At 46.1% G+C, this 12,460-nt stretch overlaps 1 protein-coding gene across 1 annotated transcript in view; it reads right to left on the bottom strand.

Moving 5' to 3' along the window:
* Positions 1 to 7,516, bottom strand: part of LOC119170837 (caprin-1) — a 39,162-nt gene extending 31,646 nt beyond the window's left edge. Inside the window, exons 1-2 of the mRNA XM_037422102.2 lie at positions 7,330 to 7,516; positions 6,724 to 6,786 (exon numbers count right to left, since the gene is read on the bottom strand). Of these exons, the coding sequence (XP_037277999.2) occupies positions 6,724 to 6,786; positions 7,330 to 7,443 (177 nt within the window). The 5' untranslated portion in view covers positions 7,444 to 7,516. The remainder of the gene's footprint in view (positions 1 to 6,723; positions 6,787 to 7,329) is intronic.
* Between the last annotated feature and the right edge of the window lie 4,944 nt (positions 7,517 to 12,460).

The raw sequence follows: 12,460 nt of genomic DNA, 5'->3' as shown, positions 1-12,460 counted from the left end.
CCGATCTTAAGGTACCGGTTTTGCATGTCGGAGGTCATTTTCGCGACATTTTACGGTAGCTGCATGGCGACAAGGACGCTCAGGCCTGTTCGGTGGTCCCCATCGCTTTCGTACGCTCAATTGTCCCCAAAATCACGTAGTCGAACCTTCACGCAGCGAGAGAGCGAGGATCGTCGAGATTTCACGTTGGAAAAACAGGAAGACGTGGATTGTGTCATATTACCGCTGGCAGTTGCCATTTTGGCCACCTATCGGCTATCGCGTGGCGGACGGCGTGGAGTTGGTAAATGGTCATTCTTCTGAAAGCGATTGTGCAGTGTAGTTGTAGCTCTTGCTCACGAAACGCCCGTATCAATTGTGCTTCAGTTTTGTTGGCACTGACGAAGCGGTGCCACTACAGCGCGGTGTTTAAGCGGAAGGTCATGTTAAAGACATCGAATCTACGAGCGCAGCAACAGTTTGCCGTGCACGAAAAGAATGCGCGACGATGGGGAAAACAACGAGCAGTACTCTTCGGCTGTGCAGCAACCCGCATGGCGTTCACTGGACCAAAAACTGGCCGACACCATGCGATGGAAGAAGTTGTCGATTTTGTTAGAAAACAGAGGGAAGCGGGAATGCTTGTGATGACTGGAATTATTCAGGCGAAGACTAGAGAAGTTGCCGCCATGAAGGTTGTCTCATGAGCGAAGGAAGTGAAGCTCAGGACGCTGGATTACGGGAAACAGTGAACTACGGTTACGTTGTGCTGCATCTCCAATGGGCGGAAACTCCCTCCTTTCATAATTTTCAAACGCAAGACCGTACCAGCGGGCGAGAAGTTCCCCAGGAATGTTGTGCGTGTTCACGAGAAAGGACGAATGCCCAGCGGTTTGATGGAGGACTAGGTGAAAAATGTTTGGCAACGCCGTCCAGGGGTCGCATTGTGCAAGCCGTCACTTCTACTCTTCGACTCCTACCGCGGCCACCTGACTGGCTATGCTTGTTTGTGCTGGCACGAATATCGCCGTAATCCTTGGCGACATGACTAGTCAAGTCTAGCCGCTTGACGTCGCAATTAACAAGCCCTTCAAAGACAGGCTTTGCACGCACTACACCGACTGGCTTACATTAGAGGAACATCAGTTTACCCCAACCGAGCGCGTCCAGCTAGCAAATTGGATCGCCGCAGCGTGGAATGAAATCCCAAATGCAATGATAATAAGAGCTTTTAAAATGTGTTGTATCGCTAATGCGGTGGACGGAAGCGAGGATGATGCTCTCTGGGCGAACTTAGCAACAAAGAAGACAGATTTTGTGAATGATGACGACGAATAAACGTATGTACTACATACCTACAGCGTGTGTGCTTGAGCAAGAAAAAAAGCATGCCTACAGAGTGTGCGCTTGAGTAAGAATAAAGGCTGCATTTTCTACAAATAAAATGGCTTTTTCCCCCTATTCGGCCTATATTCGGGGGAAGTTTCTTTTTCTGGCCTTACCAAATTCGGGCGTCGACCTATATTCGAGTAAATACAGTAATACAGCCAAGAATACTCGCCCAAAGGTTGTCCAATAAGCAGCAATATTCCAGCATTCATGGCAAGCATCTCGGCTGGAACTTGAGCTTTACTTGGACATGATAGTCGAATCTCACAGGATGCATTATGTCTTACATAGTACTATGCAAAAACCTTGGTAGAGCACAGTGCCAAGTCATAGACTTGCATGCTGAATAGTTGCATACATTGCATTATAGATGTGCCATGTAAATGCAGGCTGCTCAGTCATTTTGCAAATATTTAAAAAAGATTTCTCGCTACAAGTTTCAACTCGCAAGGCAGTTCCACACTTTGTACCCATTCTTGGTTCATTGTGTACTGTTTTTATGGTTATACTGCCAGCCTTCAAACACCTTATACTGTTACTATGTTGCATGAACAAAGCCAAACCCCTGCATCAAATTCCTTGCAGAACAGATATTTCTGACACTTTCACTTGTTCTGAAAATTAAGACAGCACCAGTAGTTAGAGAATGCTACAACCATTAGTAGTGGTGTCATTCAACTAGGCCTCTATCCAAGCATTTCAAAACTGAAAACCCATTTCGGGAATAATTTAAAGCAGGATTTCTTTAGAACTACAGGCACAAGTCACTGCCCTGTCAAGGTGTGGCTCTCCTAAGCAGCTTTGCCCTGGAAAAGCAGGGAACATAAACTAGTTTAAGAGTATGTGTTCCCGACAACCATGCAAAAACCAAAACAAAAGGACTGCTGCTAGCTATATGCCAGCACTTTTGCAGGGGGTGCTTTTGTTGACAGAACTGTCCTACCATAGGTGAAAGATTTGGTACTGAACGAGCATCTCGCCAGGACAATTGCTTGTACCCGCTTCAGCTGCGTGTATGCTGTGGCAACCTGCTGCCAATTGACGTTATGAATTAAAGACTGCTTTTTATCGGTCCTATGCAATTTTAGTGTAAAGCAAGGACTAAGAATACGTAGGCTACGTGTAAAAAATGATGCTATATGTGAATAGCTTAAAAAGATTTCTTAAAACTGTCAAAGTTATCCATTTAGAATTCCATTACTAAGCCCTTGTCAGACACTAAGAAAAAGTCATGATATTAAGCTAGTGTCATTTTCTCTGTACACTGCTGCACGATTAAAACTTGGAAATGACTGTGACCACTGCACCCTGTACCAAAACTTTAGGGAGTTTATGCCTTTTGTTTAAAGTGCCTATGCATTTTTATGTCAAACAACCAGGCCAGTAAGAATACAAAAAACATCTTTCACATCGAAAAAAAAATTATTGCTTAGTTCTCCGACATGACTAGATACGGTAGTTCCCTGTCACCAGTGCTACACTCCCATTCCAGTTGAATGTGGCTGGTTTTATTCTGCGACAGCGCACACAGGATTTTCCGAATCGCAGCAGTAATTACAAGAGATCTGCCATGTGACAAGGGTATTTGGCTATAATAAAAGTACCATGTATGAGTGCTACTATGATATGTGGGGTTTAACGTCCCAAAACCCCCCATATGATGAGAGATGCCGTAGTAGAGGACTCCGGAAATTCCGACCACCTGGGATTCTTGCACCCAAATCGCCCAACGTGCACCCAAATCACCCATCGTGCACCCAACGTGCACCCAAATCTGAGCATACGGGTCTACAGCATTTCCGCCTCCATCGGAAATGCAGATGCCGCAGCTGGGATTCGATCCCATGACCTGCGGGTCGGCAGCCAAGTACCTTAGCCACTAGACCACTGCGGCGGGGCATGAGCGATACCATTCAACAGTATTGTACGCATCGCTTTTCCAATGTAAGCAGCCATTGTATTACACCGGAAAAACGGTTTCTGCATCCCTTAAGGCATGGTCAACTGCAAAAAACACCCTGCAGTTGAATCCAATATAGGAGGTATGCACTTGACGTCATTCCCGAGGATCGATAGCGTCGGCAGTTGCCATTTTAGGGGTCGCTAGCGCCAGAAGTCGCAAACTCGCCGTATGCGCAGTGTTCGATATCTGTACGGCTACTTGGATCTCTGTCATGAATTTTTCTCGGGAGCGTTTGCGAAAGATGGATTTGAGAGACGCGAGAGAGACGAATGTGGCAGAACAAACACAATTTATCACCCAAAACGAACAAGAACACACAGAATCTACCTTAAATAACAATAACTCAAAAGCTGTATAACCAATACTCAATAACCTTGACATCCATTCACGTACATGGGGAAACCATAGTTGACTGGCTCATTCCCAATCCATTGTTAGTCCTAAGCCGATATGGCGTCTACAAAGAATAGTTCTTACAGCATGTAGCGTTGCGACTCGTTGCCTCTGCTGTATTGACAGTTCGTCAGTTTTGTTGACGTCTCCCAAGTTCCTACCGTAGTAGTCTTTCGCCAAACGAGCCACTCAACCTCACTGCCGATTGGTTTCGGTCTTCGTCGAATCCTCCGGCTCAGTTAGGCTACGCCTAACTTGTCAACGACGTCTCGACTGAGGTGTGGGTCGCATACATTGTTTCGTAGCGGAGGAGCTGAAGCCCACCCAGGAACTGCTGCGACGGGTTGTGGCAAGTCCGGGCAGCCTCACTCGATTCCTCTGATAACGACGGCCACTCCCCGAACCCCTTTGCTGACATGCTCGGAACCGGGCGGTTCTACTGCGACAATCGTTTCGCACGTCTCCGCAGCTTGGCGGCCTAACACCCAGTGCCAAATCATCCTCGGGGACTATTCTTCCCGGCTTGGGTCGCGTGCCACGAGCCTTTCTCCGACCATCTCTTGCGCCTACGTGCCTGGTGCATGTGCCCTAGAGTGACCTATTTCTTGTCACGCACAGTCATTGCGCTTTCACGTTCGACACATGCCTAATGCCTCCTCCTTTACTCATCGCAATGTCTAAAGACCTGCAGAACACATACTGCACTTCGAAGCACGGACAGAGGATGGCACATACCAACGGACCTTCAGAATGGCACAGTGATATTGTTGCCCCTTTGTGAATCAAGGCACTCGAGATGGTGCCAGCGTCGAAGAGGTAGCGAATCCATCTTTGTGGTCTCTCTCCCGGCCGCTGCGATCAGGCAGTCACAGAGCGTTCAGTAGTATGTAGGTGTTCTGTGGTACACTCCCGGGTGCACGTCCGTGCGAGACTTGTGAATTGGTGACTGTGCCGCATTTGGCTTCTACAACCACTCGAGTAAGAAGGCTGGTCATGAGAATGCGTCTGATGGTGGCTTTTTTTTCCATACCCAAAACGATTGTAAACTGATCAAAAAGGTTTGAATGGCTCAGCCACACACTATGCCACGTGCGGATTAAACATTCCATCTCATTTCCAGTAAGTGTGCAGAACCTATGCAACATCATAGAGGTTTGCTTTTGTAGTGAAAAACTTCGGTGTTCGCGACGTGCTATGAAGCTTTGTTTACGCAGCAGGAGACGAGCGCACGCACTACGACCGTGATTGCTGCTCATCAGCGGTGTGCGGCACGTTAGTATTTCAGTGTGTTGGTAACAGTCGGCAACGCAGCGCGTTCTCGTTGATCCATTCTTTGACGAGCTGAGCACATAAACGGTGATATCACATTAACATCGATCAGTTACAATCGAGACCGTACGTGATCTCTGTGTGCGCAACTGCCCGACGCGCGTCATTGAACCCTGCAGCAAAGAGCATTTTTGATAGCAAGTGGCTTGGCCTCAACCACAAACAAACTATGCCAATTTTATCACCTCACATGCTCTTGTAAATGGTGAAGCCCTTCCACGCAAAGAATTCGTGAAGCGACACCAACGCGGCGGAAAAAAATTATGCGTCGGAGCACTGAGCAAGGGGAACCAGTCACATTTCCGACTATGACGCGGCGGCTGTCTCCGAGGTCTCTAACTTGGTGTTGTTGGATCCAACAACACCAAGTTACATAGTTGTGAGTGTCCAATTTAGAGGCTTTAAGCTCGTCCCTTGTTGCGAAGCTTGTGCCGCTAACCAAGTGTTCCTTAATGTCTGTCAGCTCTATGCGGAAATAACACTTCACAACACACACAGCTTCATCACTGCCGAAGTTGAACGGGTCGATATCCGCCTCAATGGTGTACCTTATGTTCATAGTGAAGTTTTGTTGGACCATAGAAGTCACGTGCAGAAGCACTCAGTCGAATTTCACCACGTTGGTACCGTACGTAACTGTACGCACACACTGTCTTGGCCACTTGCCACTGCAAAAAGGGAGCGCCCAGACCACTAACATGGCGGTAGAGGCAAACGCCGCTAGCGCCTCGGGCGGATGACGTCAAGTGAAACCCTCCTATACACCCTCTCAACCATACAGACCCGCCATTAATATATCAAGAACACTTGATTCATAAGTCACAGAGCAACACCAGCACGAATATGCAAGCATGTTGCAAATGCTTAACTGCACAGTAATGTATAGGGCTGTTTGCACACCACTCATCTTATACACAGCTTCCGTAACAAAGGTTCCTGCAAGGACACACAAGTTGTCTTTGATCTGCAATGCTACAACTTCATTGCACTCAGTATTTCCACTTATGCGCATTTATATAAAGCCTGGCTTGAAGAAGTACATGAAAATAAATATACAAGCGGCAAAACTTCGTCAGAATGACTGCATGTTTACCCAAGATTGGGTGTATTTCGGCTATAACCCATTCCGCGACTCGCCGTTCAAATGAGGTCAAAAGCGGAAGTGGCACAGTTAGCTAAGCTAGACAAAGGGCCTAACAACGATGCCAATGACAAAGTGGCCGACACCTCGCAAAGTTCCAATATATTACAACCCTGACAGTCGTCGGTGTTCCACGTGTGGACCAATCGGCACAACAAAGACGCACCTACGATACGCGCGCCGATAAGATGGGGGCTTGTATGTATACAATTCGAACGGCACAATCTACGGACTCGCATACTCGTCTCGTATAAATGAGTCACTCATGCGCTAATTAACGTCATAGAACACTGCCGTGAACAAGAGCCGGCACAAAGCTAGCCGGCGGCATGTTTGTTCAGCTTGCGGGAGAAGCCAAAGCCGTCGTCGCGACGAGAAACAACTGCGCACTCAAAACAACATACAGCCCACAGGGCAGCGCTCAACGCGGCTTGGCGGTATGCACTTGCAAGCTGCCGCAAACGCGAGAGCAGGTGCGACGAACAAGAAGACTGGACAAAGCGGGGCGGCGGCGAAAAGCGTGACGCACCTTTTGGTCCTCGTTGAGTTCCTTGCCTTGTTCCAGCTCCTTCCTCAGCTGTTCCAACTTCCCCTGTGCGCGAAAAAGCAGAACACGAGTCAAGAACGGGTGAACAACGGTTTCTCGCGATTCATTCGCACCCGGCGGCACTTTGCCAGCGAAAAAACGTGGGCACTAGCCACCCGGACGTTGGAAGTCCCTTGGCATGCCTATTGATACCTGGTGCGAGTGAGATCTACGACCGCGTTATCGAGTACCACGTGTGACAACTGCATGCAAACTTCCGTCAATCGGTGCGAAAAGCCAAGGCAACCTGACAAGCAAATTGTCCCGGAGGCACTACATCCTTAAACGACGACACGCCAGGTTCCGTGCATGGCACCAGTTTAGGCTTAAAAACGTGCGTCTCCACGCAGCAACAGTGCGAACTGTGACGCCGGGCAATAGTCAACGCTTGCCACATTGAGCAGCGTGCGTGAAAGCATCGAGCACGCCTCGTAGGGCGAGTGTTCCGTGCTAGAAAAAGGGCTGCACAGCCAGCCTAGGCTTAGCGTGACACGTAGGGTCGCCGGGCACGGCCAACGATCAGAAGCGGTAAGCCACTGAGTGTACTACCTTGCGCTTTTCGAGGTTCCTGGTCTTCTTCTCGAAAATGGTCACGATGCTCTTGAGGGAGTCCTGGCCCTCCAGCGAGGCCGGTTTCTCGATCTTGGCAGCGGCCGACGGCATGCTTCAACCAACAACAGCGTCAAGCTCGGCGTGCGTGCCACTTGCGCTGTCCCAAAAAATGTGATACGAAAATTGGGTTCCGTCGCTTTTGTAACGTCTCTTGTACGAAACTGCGCCTTGGCCACAGCTGCAACACTAACATGAAAACGAAACTGCAAGTTTTTTTTTTCTACGCGTGGCACTTCAGTACAGATCCTGCATTTGTAGTTTTATGCCAGGTTTTAACAATGATTACGATAAACCGAAAAAAATCAGTTACTCGGTAGTGTCTTGCAGAAACAAACTGCTTAGGTATGCTTGAATGGGGCGTGAAATGCATTTCGTTAAACGTATTTCGCACCGCAGGAAAGCGTCCCACGAAATACAAAATTTATGAAAAACGTCGAACCGCAACGGTTACAAACAAATTTAGACTTCTTGGCCTACTATAAGTCCTAAAATCGACATTTTTTTTCGTAATGTAGGAATGGCGCCTGCAGTGTAACAGCCATGCAAAATTACATGGCTGTTACACTGCAGCTACACCAGACATGTTCATAACGTCTACTTCGGGACAAATAACTGCAGTAAAAGCTCGTAAATTTGGATTCAACGGGACAGCGTAATTATCCCAGTTAAAAGAATGCGTAATTATCGAAAATATCGAGGAAGAAATTATCGATGCCTTAAGGCATGGATGATTGGTTGGTGAATACGCAATTTATTGGTGAATAAGCAAATTTTGCACTAATTTGGACATTGGCAGTGTAAAAACCGCAATTGCCATCATTCATGACGTCGTTCGTGATGTGACCGCAGCTCAAGAACACCATGTCTTAAGGCGAAACGTGTTCTTAAGTTCGAACAATCCCTTAATCATTATGTACAGCCACCAACACCAAGCGCACGTGATAATATATATATATATATATATATATATATATATATATATATATATATATATATATATATATATATATATATATATATATATATATATATATATATATATATATATATATATATATATATATATATATATATATATATATATATATATATATATATATATATATATATATATATATGTGTGTGTGTGTGTGTGTGTGTGTGTGTGTGTGTGTGTGTGTGTGTGTGTGTCACAGGAAGCACCAAGTTGTTGAACGTGAGAGGCTTCACTAATCTCAAACTTTTATATCGCGCCTGATCCCACACTTGTCAAGAATTGGCTGACAACCACTATTTTTACAATGGTCCGCCAAGTGGCTGGGTCAACAGCGAAGGGCCTAAGAAAAAAGCATGCACTAAGAAACACGCTGCGCGCTATGTTGAATGTGTTTTGGCGATTGTATGCAAGATATTGTTCACTTGTGGGCTCTGCTACATTGGCCGAACAGACCGATGCATAAATAATCGACTGAGGAAGCACGCTTACTCTCTAAAAGGCTCCGTTTCCAGCCACTTGGCGGACCATTGTAAAAAGTGTGGTTGTCAGTCAATTATCGACGTGTGTGATCAGGGGCGATATAAAAATCAGTGCGAGCGCGAGATTAGCGAAGCCTTCCACATTCAACACTTGGTGCTTCCTGTGTTTGCGTACTCTCGATATTTCTTCGCGGCCGTGAAACTAGTTATCTGGGTCCTCTGATATGACTGGATCTTGGTAAGATAGGTCGTTTGGCGCATGTATGTGCGATTTTATGCACTGATTCTGTTTTTACTATATATTGCAGTTGGTTTGCAATAAACTATGGTAGTCAGTTCAGCGCTTTGTTCTCGATCGTCTCTTCTATTCCCTCCGGTCGTTTGCGCTGTTAAGCACTTCCTTCGTCTACCATGCAAGGCCAACCAGCGTAATCAAGCACTTTGTTAACGCAGATGTCGTGCACGCAACACATTCTGCGTTATAAAATAATTTACAAATCACCAAAATCTAAACCTTGCTTAATATCATTTAATTATTCATTAAAAGTATTCGTCATTTTAAATGCGAAGCATTTCTTAGCGAACTTCGGCGACTTTGAGCGTATGCATCTATCTAGCCGCTTACGTTCGGGTGCTCTCGTGGTCACCCGCGTAACTTGGCGTGAACCAAAATTAGCATGGGAGGGTAAGATAGCTTGATGAATATGAAGCGCTGGTTAAGACATGAATAATGTCACAATCCCGTCACGTACGTCATCAAACACTTCTCGCCAGACAGTGGCACATACCCACGGGCGGGTACGTGCCGCTGGTATGTGGGTATGTGCCACAGGTGATTACACTTGGTGTCTACCCAGGAACGAAGAGAACACACATGGGCAATCTTAAAGCGCAAGCGTTAAGAAATAGCCGACATCGCCGGTAGCGTCGACCCGACGAATGCAAAGAATAAATGTCAGGGTTCCAGCTGGAATCGAACCGAAGCATTCTGCGTGGCAATGAAGCATTTTACCACAGAGCAACGCCAGGTATCGCATCTACTTTTCAAACAGACGCTAATCTTCATGAAACGTCAATAGTAGTTGCAGTGCTGCCTACCCAATTTTATTAACATCACATATGTACTCGTTTTATACAGCCGTCACGCCATGTTAACGTCATTTGTGGTTAGTTGCCATGCGCTGAGGTTGAGTTATGTAGCAGTCCAGGGCCAGCATCCTCGCGTGCATCAGCGCTTCATATCGTGCACCTTCTGGTGTTGCTATTACGCATGTTCCAGTGGGCATCGTTGCGCAAGTGCAAGCAACTGGTTATATGAACATCTGCAACTTTTCCACATATGTCTGTGCGTGCGACATTTGTACATATATTTAGCGTCATTTCTTGACGTGTCGCTCAATAAAAAAAATTTCAACATGGTCACCTTTCCTCCGCATGCTTCGCATAACGCCGTTTCTCAGGTACGTGGGATCTGCCATTTTTACTTTTTTTCCTTAGTTGAACTATATTTTTGTTTTATACACTGTATTTACTTGCAATATTTTTGTTTCTTGTTTTTTATCTTGATACGTGCATTACTTTATTTGAGTTTTATTGCCCGAACTGCTGGTAACCTTCACCGAGGGTTCTGTTGTGATTTAGTACCTTAGGCCCTCATCTGTATAGATTATGCATTGCAGTTATCCAATTCTGATCGATTGCCTAAAAAAAAAAAAAAACTCAGGCTTGGTAGGTCATTGTGGTAGCATGTCGGTTGTGGTTGTTGGGTTCAGGCTCGTGCGTGGTGGTTCACTAGACACGCGGCGCCATGGATTCATCTGTATACGCGGGCAGTGCCACTTCTAGAATGTATGGTAAATCATCTACGCACTTCTGCGCCATTTAATTATTTAATAAGTTGCCGACATCAATAAATCTAAGATATCTTTATTTTACTCAACAATGTACTAAAAGAATACTTAATTGTTAAGTATTTGATCGGCCTTTTCCTCTATTTGTACCAGATTTGACTTTTTTCATATTGTATTTATTATGTGTTTCTCGGTTTCATCCCTCTTGTTTTTCATTATGGTTTCTGTGCTGCTTGTTTTCTTTTCACAGTTCAAGCAGGTGCCAATTCTGAATTGTTTTATTTATTTGTAATAATCACCGAGGGTCCCGATGCAGTCTTGCCCTTAGGGATCCTCATATGTACATTTTAAGCATCCTTCTTTGACATAGATATAGATAGATAGATAGATAGATAGATAGATAAATAGATAGATAGATAGATAGATAGATAGATAGATAGATAGATAGATAGATAGATAGATAGATAGATAGATAGATTAATCGGGTGGAGCTTAAAGGGTGTGTAATTTATAGTCCCACGTTACCTCGCTACTCACCTTCAAGAGCATGCATGCTGTCATGTCCACTACGGAAGGAGAGGAACGCTCCGGAGTCATGGCAAGCCGAAAGCGCAGCTTGCACAATAAGCTGCGCAACCTTTGAACAGCGAAAACGAACAATTCTTAAGTGTATTCTGGTTATATGTAGGTTGTTTCTGTAGGCCTTAGCATAGGTGATGCATGTCGTGTCTAGTTCGGTCGTTGGTAAAAGCCAGACCTGCAAGCCAGGATTTTTTTTCTTGGTGTCAGGGGGGGGCTTTTGTTGAAAGCTTAAAGAAAACACATTTTTATTATTTGGTCCTCGTCAAAACACCCCCTCCACCTGAATTTCGAGAGTGGGAAGAGGGGGCTCCCTCCCTGGCTGCGGGCTTGCCAAAGGCTTTACCTACACGTGATACTAGCTCGTTTTTACGTTGATGGCCAGCACAGAGATGTCCGGCTTAAGCCACATACTGTGACAGAGACACTATGTCCAAGCTCCAGGTACAGAAGCTCGTTCTGAAACCGAACGGTCGCACCTCTATATACGGCACGTCGTCGTTGGTGCAGACCTTTCATTGCCGTTCGAGTTCTTCTCGTAGTCACGTTTGCCCCTTCCTGTTCTGTATAGTGTACTCTCGCGATGTAGTGTCCACACTCGAAGTCTTCGTCTCACCGCCGTCACTTCGCAGCCGTTTTTCAGGTCTAACAGTTGCCTTTCGTGGACCAGTGGCGCGATTGACCCATGATGATGTTAGTTTTCTGATAGGCCACCCAAGTTTCTGTCGCACAAACGGATTCGCTCGGAGGATTTCAAGCTGGACGGTTGTGCCCTCGCGATCTCCGACTTCAGCGTAGCTCCCGCCGACTGGTTCGCCCTCCGCGGTCTCCTGATGCCGTGCAGCTCTCGCATTGTGGCACCCCGCCCTTGGACTGCTTCGACCGGATCTCCACTTTCCTATCTCCTTGTTTTTTCCTCTCGCTGGCTGGAGGCTTCTTATCCATCTATTTTCCTTCTATTCTTTTTATTCCTTCTCTCTATATCTTTTATTCCCCATATCCCATTCCTCTGCTGACCTGTTGAGGTGTCCTCGTAAGGAGAGACAGTTACGGGTCGGCACCTTTCTTTTCTTTTCTTCTGATATAACCACAATCTCTCTCTCGCACAAACCTGTTTGGCGGCTTAACTGTTGCCACATTCATCGACCATTGAATAAATCCTGCCATACTCATCAGCACTGGTC

The sequence above is a fragment of the Rhipicephalus microplus genome, chromosome 2 (assembly GCF_043290135.1).
Source record: "Rhipicephalus microplus isolate Deutch F79 chromosome 2, USDA_Rmic, whole genome shotgun sequence".
NCBI lineage: Eukaryota > Metazoa > Arthropoda > Arachnida > Ixodida > Ixodidae > Rhipicephalus > Rhipicephalus microplus.
The sequence above is the reverse complement of the archived record's forward strand: the minus strand, read 5'-3'. Positions and strand labels throughout refer to the sequence as shown.